This window comes from Chinchilla lanigera, unplaced genomic scaffold, assembly GCF_000276665.1.
Source record: "Chinchilla lanigera isolate Chin_1 unplaced genomic scaffold, ChiLan1.0 scaffold00025, whole genome shotgun sequence".
Classification (NCBI taxonomy): Eukaryota; Metazoa; Chordata; class Mammalia; order Rodentia; family Chinchillidae; genus Chinchilla; species Chinchilla lanigera.
In genome coordinates this window covers 22,266,484-22,290,864 of record NW_004955426.1, presented here as the reverse complement: position 1 = coordinate 22,290,864, position 24,381 = coordinate 22,266,484, and the positions used below count along the sequence as shown (strand labels likewise).

Below are 24,381 nucleotides of genomic sequence, written 5' to 3'. Positions count from 1 at the left end.
ATGACTTTATTTTAAAACTGAATTGAGTTAGTGTTTGAACTAGGTTGGAAAAAAATCAGTGGTCAACAGAGCATTTTGAAAGACCAGACACAGAATTATAAAATGGTATAGAAAGGAAGAAAGAATACAGATGATCCTCTACAAAATTCCAAAGGAAGAAGCAAAGATCATTCAAACTCTTATGAAATCGGAAGCTCCAATAAAGACAAGAAAAAGTGTACATATTTTCTAAATTAACTTGATAAGCTTTTTTTTGTGGGGAGGGTTGTCTTTTTAGAGATAGGGATTTACTGTATAGTTCAGGCTGACCTAGAATTCAATATGTGGTCCAAGCTAACCTCAAACTCACAGTAATCCTCCAGCCTCAGTCTCCCAAGGGATAACAGGCATGTACCACCACACTCATTGATAACTTCTAATACTAACAATATTGACAAGTTGGAAATGCGTTTCAATGGAAAAATCAGACAGACACCCCAAGTACATTAACAAAAATGCATCTAGTTTTATTATACGATAGGATATTAATGTAACATGTTAGTGTTAAATATGATCAATTTATACATAGAAACTCATCAAAAAGGAAGTTTTTAACCTACCTCCACGAGAGGCAAGGACATTACCATCATAAGAAAAGGCCACACAAGAAGTGTCTGTGCCTGGGTCATGAGCCTGTTTATAGTGGAATTTAGGATGAACCTGTTTGCAAACAAAAGCAAAGTGTTAACACATCAGCTAAATTCAGATGAGAACATTTCTGTGGCATGAACATTTCATTATATCATGCAGAAAATTATATAAAACTATACACAAAGTACTAATTTCACCTGATTATATTTTTCTTTCCTAAAAAACTCAAAAGGCTTTTCAAAACATACATCTGTTTTAACAAAGCAGACATAAGGTAAGTTCCACAAAGAGCCATTTTTCAGACGCCTAAGCAAGCCCTGAGCAACACAAGATTATAACTGCATTTAGCTCTCATATTATGTTTATAAAGTTAACTGGACCATTTTCTACATTTATATGAAAGAGAAGCTATAAATAAAAATTCAAATGAGCAGATTACTTATTTACACAAGAATATTTATTGTCAGGCTGGGGGTGCAGTATAGTGGTATAGCACTTTCCTAGTATGTGCAAGGCCCTGAATTCCTACCCAGTATATAAAAAAAAAAAAATATATATATATATATATATATATAAAAAATATATTGTATTCCTAACATATACTAGACACTACACATGTGGTTGTAAATCTTAAACTATGCACCTTTAATGTGTCTGTTGGATGACAGTGTTAATGGTGATAATAGTAACAATAGTACCTGACCCTCATTTAATGATTACTATATACTTTATATCTTGTCTTTATACCTTGTCTACTCAGTCCTCACAATTACTCTATGAACTAGGTTTTATCACTATCTTCCCCACTGTACAGCTCAAGAAACTCAAGTACAAAAATTTAAGTACTAGAACCAAGTACTTAAACCAAGTACTACCATTAGGCCACACAGTTTGTAAGTGGTAGAGCTGGGAGTCTGAGGCCAAAAAGCTTACTCTTTAACTCTGCACTACAACCCTTTTCTTACTTTTTTTTGTTAACTTCTAATGTTAAGTACTGTTAGGTACTTTAGACAACTGATGACTGCTCCACCAATCTTGCCACTCAGGATTCAGTGGCACAGGTTTTCCTTTAAGGGGTTATGACAGAGGTCAAGAAAAGCTAAATTTTCTAGAGCTCATTTATTGTTATTTGTTTATCCTACTTGATTAAAAGCTTACTGTAGAAAAGCCTAGAATTGTCAGTAATTATTTCTGTCCAAACATTCAGCACATTACTTTCTTTTTTTTTTTTTTTTTTTTTTTGGTTTTTCTCCGGTACCGGGAACCGAACTCACGACCTTGCGCATGCCAGGCAGGCGGTTTTGCCGCTGAGCTAAATCCCCAGCCCCAAGCACATTACTTTCTTATACAGTGGTACCTTGGCTTACGAACTTAATTTGTTTTAAGATTTTGGGGGAGATGGCTGTGGTTGTGTTTATTACCTGATGAGTTTGAGAACACAAGCAGAATTCTGCCAAACACTCCTGTTGCTAAGGGAACTGTTTGCAAACAGAAGCATTCATGAACTGAGGTATTACTGTAGTTTAAGACATTTCCTAGAAGGCTTAGTTTCTATTTCAGTCATTGTTTTAAAACATGTTGTTGGGGTAGACACTAGGACACAAATGGTTATCCTAAAACTGCCACCTCTCAAGATCATGAAAGGCTGTTCCAATGTTCTTTGTCTAAAGTACTTAACAGACGCAGCTTTTGTTGTTGTTTTTAAGACTTGGCAGATTAATTTGCTGGAGTTGGCAGACTAATTTGACAGATTAATTTGCTAGAGTTGGCAGACTAATTTGACAGATTAACTTGCTAGAGTTGGCAAACTTACATCAGAAACTTACAAACAGAAACTTGTATCTCACAGTTCTGGTGGCTAGAAGTTCATAACTAAAGTATCCGCAGGGTTGCTTCCTTTTGAGGACTGCCTGCATCTTTACATGGCATTCTATCCATGCACTGTCTGTCTTCAAATTTCCCCTTTGATAAGGATACTAACCATACCAGATTAGGGGCCCATCCTATCTAGTATGTCCTAATCTTAACTAAATGCATCTGCAATGCCCTTATTCTCAAATGAGGTCACATTCTGAGAAAGCAGAGATCAAGGTGAAGTTTTATAAGCCAAAGAATGCCAAGGATTAAGAGCAAACCACCACAAGGTAAGCAAGAGAAATACAGCACATTCTCACAGTCCTTCTGGTAAGAAAACTATGGTGCCGTTCACAAAGTCTTAAATATATTGATTTTTGAACTTTTCAATAATCCAAACACTTTCTGATTATACCAAGGATGAGTACTGACTACTCCATCACCAGTTGCCCACACCTCAATGTCTGTCTCTTGCTCTAGCATGTCTACCAACACAGGAAGATGGTCCTCAAAGTGATCTAAATAAATAGAAATCATGCAAAAATATAAAAAATAAAAAATATTTTATTGGTTTGTGGTATTTTTGTTTTGGTTTTTGTCTGTTTGAGACAAGGTCTCACTAGGTAGTTTAGACTTCTGGCTTTAAACTCACTATATAGCCCAGGCTGGCCTCAAACTTATGAAAATCCTCTTGCTTCAGCTTCCTAAGTGCTGGGATCATAGGCATGAGCCACCACACCCAACTACGAAATATTTTAAATCAAAGAATTTAAATGAATTACTGAATTTAGGTCAACTTGTTCTAAAATTTTGCCAACTACCTTTACATTTGAACCTGGCTAAGCTGCTTAGTCTATTTCTCAATTTATCAATCTTTAAAATAACATGGCTTCCATCATCCCAACCTTGCCCTTCTCCCTACCATACAAAAAGACTAGTTATATTTAACATATTATCTCCCTGCCTGTGTCAATACCACAATCTTACTGAGTCTATAATGCAGTGGTGGTGAATGTATGGCACGCCTGGGGCTTTTTGTATCATTGAAAGCTCTAAAAGATTCACTATCACTGCTACAGTGTGTATCTGTCTCAGTTACTTTGCTCATTAATGACACAAAATATCTAATACCCGAAGTTAAAAGAGGAAAGGTTTATTCACTTCACAGTTTGTAGAGGTTTCAGTCCATAGTTGGTTCCAAGGCAGAGTGTATGGCAGAGAGGTATTGAAGAGGAGAAACAGTTCATGGCAGGCAAGAGGTAGCAAATCAGCAAAGAAGCAGCAGCAGCAACCATGCTTGCTTCTGTATTTTGTCCAGGCTACCTGCCCTTTGGATGTTGCCACCCACACCCAGGATGGGGCACCCTTGATCCTTGCATCACTCAGTTAATCCAAGCATCACACAACATCACACCCTAGATCCAGCCATCTCTGAAAAACTCCACCTATGATCACAAGAGGCTTTGGGGGAATGTCTAGATATAAATCATAACAATATCTCCTTTCCAAAGGGCCAAAATGCACCTATGCTCCCCAAACACAAACTCCATAAGCAAGAAGAAGCAAACATTAGACTAACTTAAAAACTAAGTGCACTAGTATTTAATTGCCCCTCAAATCTATCTCTAAGACCCCTCAATATGTAGAAAAATTCTTTCTCATTGGGAATCTATTTAATACGCCAAAATTCTAATCTATATTCACACATTAGACTTATCCTAAAGAATTTTGGGTACAGATAACTCTGAGTACTTAGTCTTGGTCCAAATACTACAGATTCCACTGGAGATGACCTAAGTGGACAGAATGTGCTCAGAGATATAATGTGTTAAGTATTTAAAAGCTGTGGAAAAAAAATGCTGTCTACAAAGACAATACTATAGGTTGGTTAGTATTAAATCTAATTGGCACCCTGCAGAAAAATAATGAGAAAATGGAAGCCATTAACAGATAAAGACTAACTGGGAGAACGAGAGGACACTTTAACAGCTTTCAAAGAGGCTGTCATCTCCTATAGTAAAAGCGCTGAGCAACAAAAAGAAGACCTGAGAGTTAGATTTATATAGCACTAGAGACATTTAAATGTTCAGCCAAGGCCAGTCTGTTATTCTAAGATTAGAACTCTGGTTGGCAAAATTTGGGACCCTAAAACATAACAGGATATTTGGATGAATGCCCCATAGAATGCTGAATCTAGAGATACCCCATTTACCCACCAAAAACTCCAAGAATTCTCACAGTTTAAAAAAAGTGACCCGGGGCTGGGGATTTAGCTCAGTGGCAAAGCATGTGCCTGGAAAGCACAAGGTCGTGAGTTCAATTCCTGGTACCGGAAGAAAAACAAACAAACAAACAAAAAAAGTGACCCATGCTTGCCTAATAAAGACTAGAACTTGCCAGGTGTGATGCTGCATGCCTGTAATCCCAGCACTGGGAGGCTGAGGCAGGAAGGATCACCGCCAGCCCGAACTACATACCAAGACCTTGCTTTCAGATAGGTAAGGAGGTAGACAGATAGACAGATATTTTAAAAATAATAAAAGTTAGAACTTCCACTGTGCTGGAAGATGCTGCAAATGTCCCTCCCCCACAAGTCAACAGGTAGTCCTCTTAGAATCGACGCCTTCTGCCTCTCCTGGCTGCTAGACCAATTGTGAGGTTAAATACTGTTATTCCTCAGCTGGGTAGTAGTAATGGGTCTGATAAGGGAGAAGAGAGATTATATACCTAAAGAAACACAGAATTAGCTAGCAGCTACTGACAGAAACCATAAAAGGCCTTAAATTTGGATTTGGGAGAAGTTGCATTAAGGAGTCTAGGACATAGGTTAGATAAGTAAGATTCACTGATTTGGAGACCCATTTTGGAACACAGGATTCAACATCCTAGCAAGTATCCTAAGAGATGGGGGCAAACTTTACTGCTAGGATACTAACAGAGGCTTGGAAAAGTGATGGTTAGTATTGAGTAAAGCAAAACTGTTCTAGTTAGAGCTGATTAAGAAAAAGTTAAGGTTAGAGGGAGAGGGCATGGGGGAATGAATATGATACTGTCAAGCCAAAAAACACAGAATATCATTTTTGTTGGGACGACCTAGAGGAAATGCCATTCAGCAAGTCCAGCAGAAAAGCACAGGTAGAGGGAACCAGGATTGTCAAGTTTAGTGCAGCACTCCTCTGTATCCCAGCGCTAGTCACAGAGCTGAGACAATGATGCCTATAAAAATCATGGGGCCTAAAGTGACCGAAGCCAACTTGCAGTATCTAATTAGTGGTAGCAAAAGGCTGCAGTTAACTAGAATGAGTGGCAAAATCAAGAGGCATCCAACAGGGTTCAATGCATAGGGAGCTATAGAGATGGCAGATAGAATGTGACACCCCTGGGGACAGAATAATGAGCCAATAAGGACACTGCTTAATATCTACAATTAAGAGAGGTGAATGAAAAAGCAAAAGGCTGGGGTTGGTCACTCCAATAAAGAGTCATGATATGAGCCAATTGTCAGAGCAAATGTCTACTGACAACAGAAACCATCAGAAAAGGATGTTGCTTCTTGCTGGGGCAAGTGTACACTGCGGTAATTCCCCTAGTACTTCCACAGATTGTTGACTACTATATGTTTATTCAAATCATAGTGCCAACTGTAGCTGAAACATACTAATAAATGTTCAGGGGTGACTTGGGATCAAACACTTCCACTGGCCTGGCCAAAGTTTTCTTAAAACTACACTGCAGTAGAATTCCTACTATCCCCAACCCATACTACCTACCCCATCCCTACCCTCTTTCTTGCCTCGGGGTCAGACCTCCATCACCATGTCACACTCTCCAGCCTCTGCTGGCTCTGTACCCATTTTTCCCTCCCTAACATTTGGGCAACAAATTTCTTACATATCTAGTGCTGCCTTCTCATCTGTTTCTCAGAGACCGGTAACTAACACAGGACATTAGTAAACACCTTACGAGGAGAGATCTATAAAGGCATGTACATTGGGATTGCCCTCTTGCTGCTTTTGGAACCAGCCACCAGGTGAAAAAGCATAGACTAGCTTCCTGATGATCAGAGATACGCATTCAGTCATCCCATTAGCACAGGCTGGCATTTAGGGAAGTTCTAGATATATCAATGAGGTCAACTTAGACCATCCAACACCATGTGAATTACTTGCTAAGTGTAGATGCCATACAGAGCTCAGCAGAAATCAGTCAAACCAGTCCAGACCCAGAAGCACTACCCAATATTAATCAAATGACACATGGAAGCATGAGAAATAACAAATACATGTTACTATAAGCCACAAAGTTTTAGGATGGCTTTTTATGTGGCAAAAATTAACTAATACAGCACATGAAGAATATGAACAGTGCCTGGTATACAGTAAGCATTATATGGTAGCATTATTATTGACTTCTTAAGAAGGTTGAGTCTTCTCTACTTAACACTCTACCAGACAATGCACTATAAACTAGTCCAGTGGCTGTGCAATTTAAATTTATTCCACTTTGCCACTGTTGCACACTATATAATTACTGTACTCATCTGTTGCCTTTTCTGTACCCACCCATGAGTAAAAAGTCTCTCTGGCAAAATTTCTTCATTCTTACAGTGGCTAGCCTCAGAAAATCCTGTTTTTTGGAAGCTACACTATGTTTCCAGTGAATTACAGTCATTTCTTCTGTAAATCCTTTGACATAAAATACTAGTGATTCTAGGAGGTAATACAAGGTGAGACAAGAGAATACATGAAAGTAGCTCCTATTTGGAGGACATGGAAGGGGGAGACGTGTAGTTTAGTAGCTCTTCTTTACAGAACTAGATAAAGGCTTTTCCCCTACTTTTCTGAGCCCTTCAAATAGCTCAGTCTCAGATTATTTCTTTCCCAGGCATACTATCCGAACTCCAAGAATCCCATGAGACTCTCTGATACAGTATAAGGTGCTATCTCATGGTACTTATAAGAGGAACATATTTAACAAATAGTAATTGAAATTCTGAAATTCTGAGCATGTTCCAAGGAAACAATATGTTTCACAGCAAGCTGACAGTTTTCTATATTTCTAATTTCTTTAAAGATGATTAGGAGCAGGCATGGGGCACATGTCTGTAATTACAGAATTCTGAGATGCTGAGGCAGGAGAACTGCAAGTTCTACCAGCTTGGCCAACTTACTTAGCAAGACCTGGTCTCAAAACTTTAAAAAATGGGGGTATGATATGGACAGAGGGGTGTATAAAGCTTAGTATGAAGGTCCTGGTTTTAATCTTCAGTGCCATTTAAAAACAAAAAGATAATTAAGTTCCAGGCCATGACGTTTTTCCTTTCCTTCCTTAATACTCTTCCCTCCTTTCCCTTCTTTCTTTAAAAGAAATAATTTAAAGACAAAGCACACTGAAATCTAACAAGTCCATTCAACATCCTTAATAATGTAACTGAAATAATGAAAAATTTAGAGTCAACATTTACAATGTCCATCACATTTACCAAGGGCCTACTCTACACAGAATAAGATATAAATAAAAATAACAGATGAGGGGCTGGGGATTTAGCTCAGCAGCAAAAGCACCTGCCTGGCAAGCGCAAGGTCATGAGTTCGGTGTCCGGTACCGGAGAAAAAAAACAAAAAAAAAAACCAGATGAGATTTTCTTTAAATGATTTGTGAGTTGGGAAAAGGAAAGAACATGTATGACCTCTGTTCTTTCACAAAAATTTATTGTACTAACTACAAACAAAGTATTATGTCTGGATTGGTGGGCAATTAAATATTAGTCTGTGCCACTGACAGAGAAGCTCACAAGGGAGAAAGAAAGTGAGCTCATTTATGCCCAAGGCTGTACTTTCTAGCAGGCTTCTCCACTCTTAGTCCAGGCTTACTGCTATAACCCCTGGAATTTTACAGGCAACACCAATGACTTAGCATTTAGTTTTTAATCTGTGTTTGGCAAACAGACATTCCAGGCTTCATTCATTAACTAGACTGTGTTACAATTACATACCTGTTCAGTCATCTGAAACCAGGTGACTGCAGTGTACAACTACCTAGGGCTCTATCTGACGACCAATGGAAGCTGCAGCTGTAGGGGAAACCTCAGCTACTGAGATATGTGAATCACAGGCAGAATATGACTCCAGTGCTCTGGAATCTTCTGGCTCCCTATGTGCTTGCAACTTGAAATTCAAGGTGTTTACTTTAGTCTATAAAACAAACCTCTTATGGCTAGGACACAAGTTACCTTCACATTAATCTTTCCTCTTATAAATACTAACTGAGATCAGTTGGTATACCAGTTAGGCACTCTAGATTTATGTTCCAGAAATGGGGATGCACAAGAAAAAACATTTTAAACATTTTAAGATTCTACAGAGGACCCACGCTTTTTAAGAAGCATGAAACCAAACAACCTGTCTTAGCCTTTCAGACTCTAATTTGCAATCTTGAGACAGAATACAGAATCACTTGAGGATGGGGATATTACCTCATTAGACTATTTAAATACCTGGCATATTTTACTGTTCTGAATTCAAGCAAAATACAATTGTTTTTGTTGGGGGAAAAAAAACCTAGATAACTAATACAGGCTCTCACATGATATTCTCTGGTCTCCAAATGAGGATATCACCTAAATCACCAAGAGGAATGATTTAAGAAAGCCCTCCCAGAAAGAAAGCCCAAGAGCAGGGTTTCCCAGAGAATGCTTTGTGTAACATCACCATATGGGGGGAAGGAGGGGTATAGCCAAGTAAGCCTGGGAAACTAAAGTTTATTTGCATACCATGGCCTTGTCTTGAAGATTCACAATATACATCAATATATTAAAAGCTAGAGTCTTTTAAGTAGTAGTCCTGGAATAAATCAAACACTTTAACATTCCCAAAGCTTACTTGACTATGGAACCACTTTTTTCAGATAGTACTTACCAGCATGAACTGAACTAACATTCTTATGACCTTAATTGGGAAAACATGTATCTAGAGCAAGAATTAACAAATTTTTTTCTGGAAGGGCACAGCAAATGCTTTACACTTTGAGGACCTCATAGACTCTATCACAAATATTTACTTCTGCTGTTGTAGCATGAACACTGCCACAGACATTACATAAACAAATGCATACAGCTGAGTATTCCAATAAAACTTTACTTATAAAAAGAAGTGGCAGGCTAGTATTGGCCTAAAATTAGCTCACTGTGATACAGAGAGAACACAAACTCTAGGAAAGGGATTCTATTTGTCATATCATCATTTGGTCAATCAAAGGCGTTCTTGGAATTCAGTTACAATTTCAATTTGTTTTTTGTTTTTGTTTTTGTTTTTTTTACTTTTTGAGATAGGGTCTCGCTATACAGTTCAGGCTGGCCTTGAGCTCACTTTGTAGCCCAGGCTGGTCTCAAACTCGCAGCGATCCTCCTGCCTCAGCCTCCCAAGTGCTGGGATTACAGGCATGCACCACCACGCCCAGCTCTGCAATTTCAATTTGTAATACTAATGGTCACAATAATGATGATGAAACAACGATAGCAGCTACATGTATTGAACATGTAACTCAGGGTAGTAAAACATACATTTTCTAATTTCAAACTTAAGACAACCCTCTTGGGTTATATATAATTATCTCATTTTACAAACAAGAAAACTGTGGCTGATGGAAGTAACTTACCCAAAGGCATGATGAAATTTTCAGAGCAAAAAGTCAAACCCTGATTCTAAATCCAGGAGTTTACTCCTTATCAAAATACCCTTCTATAATAAGCTGCCACGTTTCTTTCTATGTGTGTATGTGGGAAGGTATTACAGTAATGACCCTCAATGAATCGAGCATTGTTATATTCCCAGGGAGGGTTAGTTTAAGAAGAGGGATCCACAGCATAAAGTAAATGTTTTTTCCTTAAAATTACACAATACATTTTTTCCATAGTATTACACGTTTCTCAAAACAGTCCAAGCAGAAACTAGCAGTCTTTTATCCATATAGGAGCAATAAAAACCACACCCAAATATTTGTTACCTCCCTCAAGTCCCAGTCAATGGAAATTGCTACATCATAATAATAGATAACAATGACTGGGCACCTATTATGGGCTATATACTGCTGTCTTAAATGCCTGGTATCTATTAACACTTTGAATCTTATCAACAACCCAATGAAGTAAGCATTACCATCATCCTCACTGTCCTAGGAAAGCACAGGGTGTAAAAAGATAAAGTTAGTTGTCCTCTATCATGTCTCCAGTTAGGTGGCACAGCTAGGATTTGAACCTAGCCAGCTGGCTCCAGGGCCCACATTCTTAGTTACCACTTAGCCACCATGGTAAACTCATGGCTTTCCTGACTTTGGGCTCCCTTTACTATGATCCCATTGACAAACAAAAGTAGGCCTGAACTCTGCTCCTGCAGCACTCTTGTTCTTCTCTTTCTAGGCCAGTTCTCTTTCCAACCACGAGTGGAATCTGAAGGTGAAAAGCACAGCAAGAGTCCAGCATGGGATGGTAAATGAGCACTATACCTAGTTTTATAAGCAGATTGAACTATCACCTATGGCTACACTTAATTCCTGTCTAGTAGCTAAATTCAGTACATAATCATAGGCTGATAGCCTTCATTGAGGAGGACCATACCAAGGACCCCTTAAGTAATTTAAAACCTGGTAAGTAACAGTGACAAACTGGCAAAAAGAAAATCCCACTCATGGCTGTGTATCTCCTTAGCTACCCTTTACAAGATGTTAATTTTTCTTCTCTATCTTTAACTCTTCTGCAGGGGGCAACAAGGTGGTGGGGTCTTAGGCTGTCCATCACATAGAAAACACAAATGCGAACAAAAATGCTGCTTCCAATTCAGCTCTTTAAATGAAGAGGAACTTGAAAACCAGCACACCAACACCGGAAGCACAGAGCCATGGAATGACCTGCCTAGACAGGAGGGAAAGCCCAGCGGTCCCCCCTTTGAAGTCCAGCTGCCTGAGATTCTCTAGCAGCCGGCCTTCAAAGAGAGCCGATGCTTCCTTCCCTCAGCCTGGCCGCCAAGCTTCCCGGGCAGCTGGGCGATTTAGCCACTCTCTGCCCAGCTGTCTGTGAACTCTGGCAGCCAGTTCAAGTGAGGGATAGTGAGGTGGTAGGAAGGGGGGAGGAAGAGGGAGGTCGGGGTGGCAGGCCCAGTGGCGCCAGGGTAAAAAGGATGCTGGGTTTCCTTGGAGTCAACCTTATGAAAGTCAGTCAAAAGACCACGCTTCCAGGGGAAGCACAATCCAATGACATTGCAAAGCAACATGCCAGTGACTGAAGAGATTTCAAATATATTTTCCTACAAAAACTGAGAGAACCTCAAATTTATCTTGTAAGAATGGATCAGCTGCTACAGAGAACCGTTCAGTCTGTACACAGGGATATCAGCAACCAACCCAAGCATCAAAAACCTATAGTCTTTTACTCATTTTGATTTTTTCAGCAACATAACTTGATACTCCTTAGGGACTTTTGCCATATTCTTTTTTTACCCTAAAGTGCTAAGGATCAAACCTAGGGCCTTGTTTATGATAGGCAAGAACTCTACCACTGAGCTACATCACCAGCCCTTCTTAGAGATTTGTGGGAGTTGCTTAACTGTTGTGGTAACCCTTCTGTTCCCTTGGCAATAGCTGAAACAATTTGTCTGTTTCTGCGCCTGTGCAGCAGATGCTCCACAAAGACTGGCTCATTTAACATAAACATTGCCAACATGCTGCTTTGTTTATCCTCTTGAACACCTGCTTGGAGTAAAGAAGAGTGAGCATTATCAGCCACAGGTGCAAAAGCAATACAGAATGGTTTATTAGTGAAAACAAACTTTCAAAAGAATCCCAACCAAAAAAAAAAAAAGAAGAAGAAGTCTAACTAGGAACAAGATTCTAAATTCGCTAAAGTGGGAGTATATCACCATGACTAGACTACAGGTCAATGAAAAGGAAGAACTGAAAGGTCCTGAGTCAAAGACTAAATTGTCAGATTACATTTTACAGTTCTCTGGAAGCTACTTGGAGATGAAAGAAAGAGGGATGGGTGAGGTGGGTCTAAAGTTAATTTAAATATTTTCTCTAATTCATCACACTTTGATTAAAAACTAAATGGATAGATAAATTGGTGCCACACAGTATGAACACACCATACCATGGTACCATACAACATGAACAAATATCTAAAAATTCAGGTAGACTAATTTATTACATCACTAGCTACAAACTCATCTTCCCTTTATATCTACTTGAAAATATAAAACGGAGCAGCTAGTATTCAGTTCAGTGATATTAAATATATCTAAATTTAAACTTATCTAAATTTAAAAGTATAAAACTGAGCCTATAGGAGCATCAAATAAGACTTGCTGAAATTCATTCATTCTACAAACATTTATTGAGTCCTTGCTGCATGTAAGGCACTATGCTAGATGTGGCAGATATTGAGATTTATAGTAAAATAGTTACTAGCAAGGAGTTCTGTCTACAGAGGGAAATAAAAAATAAATACAAATATTTACAATAAATTTGTACAATGGTGGAATCCACAAACTTTATAGTAAAACCAACCTAAAAAAGTTAACGTTACCATGGTACTGTAAGGGTGGTTAGGTTGGGAATAGAGGAAAGAGAAATCACATAAAACCTGGTGAGGCTTCTTGGTGGTGGTCTTTGAAACAATAAACAGGATATAGGAAATAAGATTAGGGATATAGGAAATACTGCCCCATTAAGTGACAGAGAAAGTATGAGACTCAGAAGTGTAAAATAGCATTTTACTTTTGGAACTACAAGTAGTTACTAATAATCTTCTAGATTTTGGCTGAGTCTATTGTGATTTTGCCTGTTTTGTTTTGAGATAGGGTCTTACCATGTGGCTCAGGTTGCCTTAAACTTATTATGCAGTTCAGGTTGGCCTTGAACTTGCTGTGATGCTCCTGCCTCAGCCTCCCAAGTGCTGGGATGACAGGCATGTGACACCATGCCTGGCTGATTCCACCTTTTTCATTTCTTTTTTTTTTTTTTTTTCTTTTTTTTTTGATTTTTCTCTGGTACTAGGAACCGAACTCACAACCTTGTGCTTGCCAGGCAGGCACTTTTGCCGCTGAGCTAGATCCCCAGCCCCTCACCTTTTTCATTTCTAATTGTATTGATTTGGGTCTTTCCCCGTTTTGGTAAGTTTGTCGATTTTGTTTCTTTCAAAGAATAAGTTCTTCAATGTATTGATTCTTTTTATTGTTATTTAGTCTCAATTTTAGCAAATTTCTGCTCTGACCTTTATAATTTCCTTCCTGGTCCTGGCTTTGGATTTGGATTTGGATTTGGATTTGGATTTGGATTTGGATTGTCTTTGTTTTTCCACGATGTTGAAGCGCATCATTAGGTTATTTTTTGGGGTTCGCTCTGCTTTTCTGATGTGTGGATTCACCTTTATAAACATCCCTCTTAAGACTGTTTTAGTTTCCATAGGCTCTGGTATGTTGTACTGGTATTATTGGTTGATTGTAAGAACTGTCTGCCTTGATTTCTTCTGTGACCCATTTATTATCCTGAAGGCTACTGTTTAATGTTCATGTTTTCTGCATAATTTCTGTGGGTTCTTTTGCCACAGATTTCTAGTTTCACTGAATGATGTCTGATAATATGAATATGATAATTTTGATACGTTTGCATTTACTTAAGCATGTTTTATGGGCTAGCATGTGGTCTATTTTAGAGACGATCACATTTGCTGCTGAGAATGTATATTCTGTTGTTAGGTGAAACACTGTAGATATCTATTAAGCCCATTTGTTCAAAAGTTTAGTTCAGCTCTGAAATTTCCTTGTTGATTTTTTTGTCTAGTTGTCCTATTTGTGACAATAGGATATTGAGGTCCCCCACTATAACTGTGTTAATTTTTATCTGATCTTTCATGTCCAGTAGTGTTTGTCTTAGTTGGGTATGCTTGTGTTTGCTGCTTATATGTTTATTATTGTTATTTCTTCCTGTTGAATTGTTCCTTTAGCCAATGCGTAGTGACCTTCTTTGTTTTTTATGACCAGCTTTGGCTTTAAGTCCACTTTGTCCAAACATAGGTAGCTACTCCTGCTTTTGTACGGGTCCCTTTAGCATGGAATATTGTTTTCCATCCTTTGATTTTTAATCTGTGAGTTTATTCTTGAATTAAATGTGTTTCTTGTATACAACATATTGTTGGATTTTGTTTCTTGATGCACTCTGCCAAACTTTGTCTTTTAATTGGAGAAATGAGACCATTCACATTGAAAGCTATTACTGAAAGGTACTGTCTTGCTCTTGTCATTGCATTATTTTCCTGTTACTTGATTTTTCCCCCCTTTTCTGCTTAATAACTCACCCTGCCTGGTGTGTTCATTTTATTAGAAATTGGGCATTGTTGGCTCCATTATCTCTTTCTAAGATTCTTTCAGAATTTTTTGTAATGCTGGTTTGGTGGTTATGAATTTCCTTCTCTTTCTTTCTTTCCTTTTTTCTTTTTCTTTTTTTTTTTTGAGAAAGTGTTTCACTGTGCAGCTCAGACTGGCCTTGAACTCACTTTGTAGCCCAGGCTGGCCTCAAACTCACAGCAAAATCCTCCTGCCTTAGCCTCCCAAGTACTGGGGATTCAGGCATGTGCTACCATTCCCAGCTTAGTTATTAATTTCTTGAGGTGCTCTTTGTCATGGGATATCCTTATTTCCCCATTAATTTTTAAAGATAGTTTTTCAGGTTATGTAAGTGTGGGTTAGAAGTCATTTTCTTATAGGTCTTGAAACAGTGTACTCTAAACTCTCCTTCCCTTTAAGGTTTCTGTTGAGAAATCTGCTGTAATTCTAATGAGTTTACCTGTATAAGTGATTTGTTAATTTTCTCTAACAGCTTTTAAGATTCTGTCCCTGTGTTGTACTTCTGGGATTTTGACTGTGATGTGTCATGGGGTGATTCTTACTTTGATCATGGCAATTTGGAGTTTTTCATATACCTCACTTACCTCTATGCTTAATTCTTTCCCTAAGTCTTCTGTTATTATTTCAGTGAACAGATTCTTCAGGCCATTTATACAGTCTTCTGATTTCTCACTAAATCCAGTTAGCCTCAGATTATCTTCCTTAAATCATCTAGCAGCTCACTTCTTTCTCAAGGACTTCACTATTACTACACAGGAATCCTACTGATTTTGAATATTGCTACATAGCTAAATTTGGTTACTAATCCTAAGAGATTTTTTTTGGTATCTTTTATGTAAAGGATCACATCATCTGCAAATAATGACTTTCCCTTCCTACATATAAACCCTTTATCTTTATTGTCTAATTTCTCCTACTAATACTTCAAGTACTATGTTGAACAGGAAGGTGATAGTGGGTATCCTTGTCTTGTTCCTGATTTTAGAGGGCAAGCTCTCAGTTTTTCTCCATTTAACATGATCTTGGGCCATCTAATCTTTGATAAGGAGGCCAAACAAACTCACTGGAAGAAAGATAGCCTCTTTAATAAATCGTGCTGGAAAAATTGGCTTGCCACCTGCCAAAGACTGAAAATAGACCCAAGTCTATCACCATGCACCAAACTCAAGTCAAAATGGATCACAGATCTCAATATTAAAACAGAAAACACTAAATCTACTGGAAGAGAAAGTAGGTAAAAATCTTGAAGACACAGGAGTAGGCAGAGTTCATGAACAAAAACCAAACTACCCATGAAACACCTGAAAGAATCAACAACTGGAATCTCATGCTATTGTAAAGTTTCTGCACTTCTAAAGAAATCACCAGCAGAGTAAAAAGAAAACCCACAAATTGGGAAAAAATTTTAGCTGATTGTCCCTCGGACAAAGGTCTTCTATCTAGAAATATAAAGAATTAAAAAACATCAGCCTCCCCCAATTCAAAGACCCAATCCAAAAATGGGCAGCTGAGATGAATACACACTTCTCAGATAAAGAAATAAAAATGGCAAATAAATACATGAGAAAGTGTTCAACATCATTAGTCATTCGAGAAATGCAAATTAAAACAACATTGAGAATTCATCTCACCCCAGTAAGAATGGCTAGCATTAAGAAGCAATGCTGGCGAGGCTATGGAGAAATAGGAACTCTTCTCCACTGCTGGTGGGAATGCAGACTGGTGAAGCCACTGAGGAAATCAGTTTGCAGATTCCCCAGCAAACTAGGTCTAGAGGTCCCATTCAACCCAGCTGTTCTCCTTCTGGGTATTTTCCCAGAAGATCTGAAAACATCATATCACAGCAGTATATGTGCACCCATGTTCATAACAGCACAATTTGTAATTGCTAAATTGTGGAAGCAACCCAAATGTCCATCCACTGAGGACTGGATAAAAAAATTGTGGTACTTTTATATAATGGAATATCACTCAGCTATAAAGAAAGATAAACTCGAGGCTTTTATAGGTAAATGGTCACAACTAGAGACCATACTCATAAGTGAAGTAAATCAGACCTGCATGTGTTAAGCATCGTATTGTCTCACTAGTGTAAGAACCTGAAAGAGTGAATAAAAACTAGGAGGTATGACAGACATTGTGAAATGAAAGGAAACTGCTCAAAAGTAAAGGGCCACTGGGGTGAGGGAAAAGAGAAACGAAAGAAGGGGAAATTATGTAAATATGTATATACAGGATAGCTAACATAGTTGTACTACTGCCTTCTATTGCTCTACAGAAAGGAACAGTTAATAATTAATCAGTCTTGTATGTCTCTATTTGTTTTCCTGAAAAACCACTTTGAAGAGATCATAAGTAATACAACAACCATGGTTAATTTCCTACAACTTTGTCTGTAACTCTATTTTGTTTATATTGTTCTTATGCTATTTTATAAATGGATGTCTGTTAGTATGTTTTCCTTCTTTTATTTTTTAGAATAAAAAAATATGATCTTGGAAAATTAAGGAGAATAAACTGGACTTCCATTTGACTTTGCACCCTCATTTGTATAAATGTGTTCATACCGCCTTGGTTTCTCAGCCTCCTTTCTTGCAGTCTCCAAGGAAGAAGGCTTTCTTTTCTAGTTCCTCACTAATCCTTCCACCTGTGTGCTTGATCGTGTCCTTCCTGCTTCCTCTGAGACCTGTCAGTTACTCCCTTTCCTTTATTTTTATCCTTCTCGTCCCTATTGGCTCTCAGAAAATATGTGCAGGTTTCTGCTTTTTATTTATTTTAGTTAAAGTCTTTTCCAATCTACCTTCATTCATTGCCAGGTTTCTCCCCAGAGTAGACTGCATTTGCTGTAGCCTTTTCACAAATTAACTGGAACTGCCCATACCAAAGTCACTGAGTATAACTAATGTGGATTTTATACATACTTGTCCATTAATCAGCTTCAAGCCCTTACCTGAACCATTTTTGACTCATCTCCTTGCTCTTAGTTTTCTCTTTTCCAACTTTCTTTTTTCATTACTGCAGAATATCTTTTAAATACTGACCTGATTAAATACTGACCCCTCCATCCTTGAAGCCTTGGAGGCTCCACATTGTACAGAGTAAAAGAGCCACAGTCTGTGGAAGGGCATATAGCCACTAATGATTTCATCTGTTTTTTTGGCCTTATCGACTACCCTTGGAAAATTAAGGAGAATAAATAAACAAATAAATTGAAGAGCTGATTCTATGAAAGAAACAAAATAGACAAACTCTTAGCTAATCTTACCAAAAAAGGGAAAGACCCAAATCAGTGCAATTAGTAACAAAAAAGGCAAAATCAGCCGGGCATGATGGTACATGCCTGTCATCCCAGTACATGGAAGCCTGAGGCAGGAGGATCACAGCAAGTTCAAGGCCAGCCTGAACTACATAATGAGTTCAAGGCAGCTTGAACCACATAGTAAGACCCTTTCTCCAAACAAAACAAGAAGCAAAATCACAACGAATTCATCCAAAATTTATTCTTGTAAAAATTAAATCTAAACTGTTAAGTATTTGTGGATCTCCATATTACTCATTAATTCTTCCCTTCTCCAAACATTTGGAACACTTATCCACTTTTGAAGTTGAGACTAAGAGAAGTACCTATTTAGGGGAACCCACAACAGAGTATATGAGAAGGCACTCTAGAGCCTCTGGAATTGGCTGTGAAGAAGTAGTAACTAGAAAGCAGGAATATCTTTACAATGGTGAAGACCTTCAAGGTTTGAAGAATGGCTGCCTCATCAGGCAGAGAAAGAGGCAAAGCATATTCTAGGCAGAAGGAAAACTATTTTCTAAGGCAAGGAGTAAGAAAGGGCATAGTACATTTAGAAAGACAAGTAATTGTTTGGTAGCCTAATATTCATGCTGCAGCTTTCTTGTCACTATCTAAGACCAAAGAGTTGGCTATTTCTGAGTTTCAACTGAAAGGTATCTTCTGTGAATATGTATTGTTTAACCAGAACTTACAATGTTTTGTAGGAAAAGGAAAGCATATGCACCTAAATAATTTTCATTTTCAGGGTAGAGATAGTGCGGGAGTATTGATCTTTAACCACATTCATCCATATTCATGATTTTAAAAATTTATCTATGTTTAGTTAAAAACAGTGACCTACACAATAAAAAAAGTTTGGGTTTTCTGTCATTTCCTACAGGATTTTTTTAGTCTAATTCCTTTTTGAAAGCTTTACTTAAATATAAACACATTACTTATATAAATACAGTGACATGTGTGACATGATCAAGGTGTGGATGGTCATGCTATTAAAGAGAGGCTATCAGAATGAAAGCAGGCAGTAATTTTTAAAGGAAATAAAATATTATCCTTTTAAACTTGGATTTGAGGACACTATAGTTTCAGTAAAAGACAAATCAGACAAATGATACTGTTCAATATTAACTTTCAATTTGTTCTTTAGTTCAAACCTCTTCACAATTACTGAGTTCTACTGTACCTGAGGCATTGAGCTAGGACCTTTGGAGACACGACTATGCTAGGATCCCTGATCCCAGATCTCACAGTTTCAAAGAGAAGATAAAATGCATGCAAGTTTGAATAACAATGAATGAAATGGCTAGTAGAGTTACAAGATACAATAATCACCATAAAAGATAACTTAAATCTTATAATGTGACAGGCTCAAACTAAGCCCTTTGATTAATATTTTATTTTGTCTTCATGCAACTCCATTTAAAAAATGAGGAAACAGGTTGTATTCTTAATTAGCACCATGATTTAAATCTCTACACAGTCTGATTCTGGGATCTGACTTCTTCTCTATACCAGTACCAAATGTTTTGGGTAAGCAAAGAAGGGAAAACTTGTTTCTCTCCCAGTAGACTAGTCAAGGTTTTCTGGAGAGGAACCATTAGAGCTGGGCCTTGACAGTAGAGTAATTTTCCATGGACACAGAAGGTGGAGAGGACTATTAAGGCTAAGAGAACTATCCAGTCAAAGGTATGGAGGTAGGAAAGCATACGGCATACTTCAGAAACACTAGAAAGACTTGTTTAGCTAGAACAGAAATACAGAATGTAAAACAAAGAAACTTAATTTGAGTCAGATTACAAGGGCCTTGACAGGGTAGGACCTGTGTAATTCTACTAACTAGGCCTACTGCAAAGGCCTCAACTAGGGGACCAGGAATCCAAGGCCTGTCTGCTGAATAGCTCTCACCCTTTCTCATTATGAAAGGCTAGCAGCACTCTTCAGATCAGTAATAATGAGGTACAAGAGGGGATCTATCCAGAGATGAAAGACCCTCTTTTTACCCTCTGAAAGCTCATGGGAAGCAGCCAGTTAACTCCTTTAATACTTTGCCTCTATAAAAATAAAGCACATTCTGTTGACTGATGTTCTGAGAGTCCACAAGAAAGTTCTGTTGAAGGAATTGTTGCTGTTTTAAAGCGGGATTTTAAAAAATGTGGGTGGATGGTCAATAGAAGGGATTACAAAGGGCAGCTTATTTTCCTCCTCAAAATAGGAAGAGAAGCATGTGCGGGAGCAAACACATGCATGGCTTTGCCCTTGTTTGTTTGTTTTGTGTACTGGGCACTGAACACAGGGCCTTTTACACGAAGCTGTGTCTCCAGCCTTTTTTTTTTTGTGAGACAAGGTCTCAATAAATTTCCCAGGTTGACCTCAAACTTGCAGTCCTCTGCCTCAGCCTTCAAACAAGTAGCTGAAATTATAGATGTATGCCACTGTACCTGGTAATTTGCCTTTAAATTCTGCCCTGTCCTCTACATTTACTGCCCCAGGGCTTCAAGAATCCACAGCTTCAATCATCCATGCAAATAATCCCCAAGTCTCAATCTCACTCTGTTCCATACCCTGCTCTCAGGCAAAGCCTTTTATGTCTAATGATAGTGGATGTCTGTATTTAGATATGCCACCATCTCCTTCAGTGAACATTCCTAGAAATACTTGAATCTCCAAACTTCCTCCCAGTTATGACTTCCTTTTTAAAATTAATCTACTACACTCTTCTCAGTCACTAACCACCCACCTATGGCGTTTACCAAGTATTCCTTGATATCATCTGTCTCTCATATGCAACATCTCCTTTCTGTAACTTTAACTGCCACTTTCTCTGAGCTGCCAATAAATGATGATAGTAAGTAGTATCACCCTGAATGTGTATGAAACACACACTTTACAAAGCACTTTTATGTGTACTACTGCATTCCATGCTTAGAACAACCCAGTAAAACAATCAGGAAAGATACTTGCATCACATCTATTGTCCAGATGGAAAAACCACAAAGGATTTGAAAGGCATAAATTCTACTTCCCATGTTTCCTCCTTCATCCCAACTACTATGATAAGCCAAGTAAGAAGCAACCTCCTACCTCTCATCCCATCCATTCTGTGTGCCTCCACCAAACTAATCCCTAATGTTGATCCATTACTTCTACATATACAGACCTTCACAAATTGACACTGCAAAATTAGTAAGTAAATAAATGTCTAAAACATTACACACAGTGATATTAATAGTCTGGTTCCAACCTAGATTCCTGTTTTTAGTTCTTATTCTCTCAATTAAAATCCTTATCGCTACATAACATTGGTCATAATATTTACTCTTGAGTATCACAATCTGCTGGAAAGAGTTCCATCTTCTATTTCACACCTTTGCCTAAAGCTGTTCTTTGAAAAATAGTTTCCTCTCTGCTAGCTCTACAGTTATCCTGGATGCCTTAGTCCAGGTACCTTTTCCTAAATGAATCTTTTTAGTACACACACAACACTCTTTTTAAAATATCATTTAAATATTTTGAATTGATTTTTCTAAAGTTGGGCATGGATCTATATTTTTAGGGAGCTTACCACTGAAAAATCACACTGTTTAATTTTATGTCATTTCTAAATGATTTTAAAAGATTATTTTAAAAACCACTGAGTACACTCACAGTGACCAAAGAAAAACAAATTAATATATTCCTCCCATAAAAACCATCTTATTTTAGCTACAATTCAAAACTCCATGAAAAACAAACACAAAGAAGCACTCATCCATATAATGTTTTATTCAAAGCCAAAGAAATATTCCAAGCTACTATTTTTTTCCCATAAACTCTAGATGACACGAAACTGGTAAAAAGCATATCTGTTGATGTTTTATCTTACACAGACTTTTAACAAATGAGCTACCAACAGGATACTACTAAAAGAAGAGGTCTCTTTCTCTGGAAAATACTATTCTAAGAAGAAAAAAGTTAGTAACTAGTTCAAGTCAACACTGGGATTATGTAGAATGAATTTCTCTAAATTATGCCATCACTCTTTATGTTGGCATAGCTTCATGAAAGTAGAAAAAAAAAACAGAAAGAAATTAGGCATGAAAACAAAAAAATTTGACATGACTGACAGACATGGTATGATGTCTTTCATAAACAGAATGAAGGTGCTTGAAGCTAGAAACAGTAACAAGACAAGTGAAGTTCCTGTATTTATAAAGCTCAGAGCACAACCTGGAGTAATTTGGAAGCATTAAAATATTTTGCATGCTTATTTACATGATTTTAACATTCATTTAACACAAACAAAACAGCTAATCTCCACCCTGTAAGACACCTTTCCATCACAGATACAGGACTTGGCAAAACATACACACATAGGCACACATACAGGCACCCACACATGCACACACAGATGCACATAGCACACCTCTATGATGTTCTAGCATTAATATTTAGCCTGAAACATCTGGAGAGTCAAGCTATGTGTCAAAGACATGGGAGATCAGGGTATAGCAAAGCTGACTAGAGAAGTAGGTATGATCTGTGGATTACAATAAGGGTTTGCACAAAGCAGTTCCCAAATCCCTGTACATAGACTTCTCATGAGAACTTGAGCAGGTTGAGATCAGACTGAGGTATGGGATGGCCACACCACTTATCAGTGCCCATGTATAAAAGTTCTCATGGTCTCCTCAGATATGGACAGTATAAAAGGACACAGACACCAAGAAGAGCTTGATAGCCTGCCCTACTTCCTCCACAACATGTTTCTATGTCCTCTCTTATTCGGCCCAAGCTCACTCTGCAGAGCCAATTTCCTCCTCACTCTTCACTTTTACTTTTTCAAGTAAAGTGCCACCGCTTTTTTGCTCATTTCGTTCAATTCTTTGTTCAAGATAAGAATAACCTGGAATCAAACTCCAGGAGGACAGACCAGCAACACATAACCCAGTAACATGAGCCACTTTTAAAAGAAGCTACCTGATAAGACCAACACTGTAAGATGATTAAAAAAAAAATAGTGACATATTTTAAAGTATGCTTGGGGCTGGGGATGTAGCTCAGTGGTAGAGCTCTTGCCTTGCATGCACAAGGTTCAATCCCCAGCACCACAAAAAAGAAAAGAAAAAAAAGTGTCCCCCGAAAAATAGAGGATTAAAACAAGTAAATTAAGAAAGTACTTAATTAGAGCTGGCAGTAAGAAAATGAACATTAATGTAGTTGTCAAAATAAATCACAGGTTTAAAATTATGGTTTCTATTTTACCTAGTTTAGAACCTGTCTAGATGTGTTAACATTTTAAATTATTGTTTAAAAGATATTTTAAAGAGATTTCAATTTAAAACAGCTAATATCAGTTCTGTGACTATCCAGGAAGGTATTATTATTACTATTTATCAAACAATGAAATTCCAACAGTGGAATCTAAATATTTGTGAAGATACTAAACAATTCAAATTTAGGTTAATATTTCTAAATGCAAATTCTATTATAAAGAAGACATAAGGATAAAACCTTAAAATGTTCTTTTAAAACAATGCTGGGACAAACCAACTTTCTTGCCCTATAATCCTAGCGCTCTGGGAGGATAAGGGAGAAGGATCACAAGTTCAAGCTTAATCCAGACAACTTAGTGAAGCCTCTATCTCAAAATAAAAAAAAACAAAGCAGGGTTTGGGATGTAGCTCAGTGTGAAGGACTTGCATTCAATCCCTAGTACTACAAATGAATGAATGAATCAATCAATCAATCCATAAGTCAATGAATCAATGCAGAGACAAATGATAAAGACTGCAGTTTTAGGCATTCACTAAGAAATGTATCCCTTGATGTTGGAGAACATACAGTGGAACACAGTTTTACTAGCTATACTGCTGACTTTCAGAACACCTGCACAAAAATATGTTTCTTTTCATGAGGAAAATGTTGACATTTAGGATTTCATGTCACACAGTCAATGCATAGAGATATGGTATTATAACTGATATGGACAGGTTAAACTAGGAAAAATAGCCAACTGAGTTTGAGTGTCACAGACACAATAAAAAGAGACATTAAATATATTCCACTGATCAGTAATTTTTAAAAATAAATGTCAGCAGCGCTCCTGGGTCCGAGTGAGGGCTGGACTCATACCACCGCAATTCCCAGCCGAAAAGCACGCACAGAGACAGGTAGGCCCCACCCAATCCCGGAGGCCAGGACGCGAGAACAAAGACCCCGCGGACATTG

At 37.8% G+C, this 24,381-nt stretch overlaps 1 protein-coding gene across 2 annotated transcripts in view; it reads right to left on the bottom strand.

The window, feature by feature from the left end:
• Positions 1 to 24,381, bottom strand: part of Wdr70 (WD repeat domain 70) — a 281,725-nt gene that overhangs the window by 53,732 nt on the left and 203,612 nt on the right. For both annotated transcript variants that reach the window (XM_013514960.1, XM_013514961.1), the window contains one exon: positions 600 to 699. In XM_013514960.1, the coding sequence (XP_013370414.1) occupies positions 600 to 699 (100 nt within the window). The remainder of the gene's footprint in view (positions 1 to 599; positions 700 to 24,381) is intronic.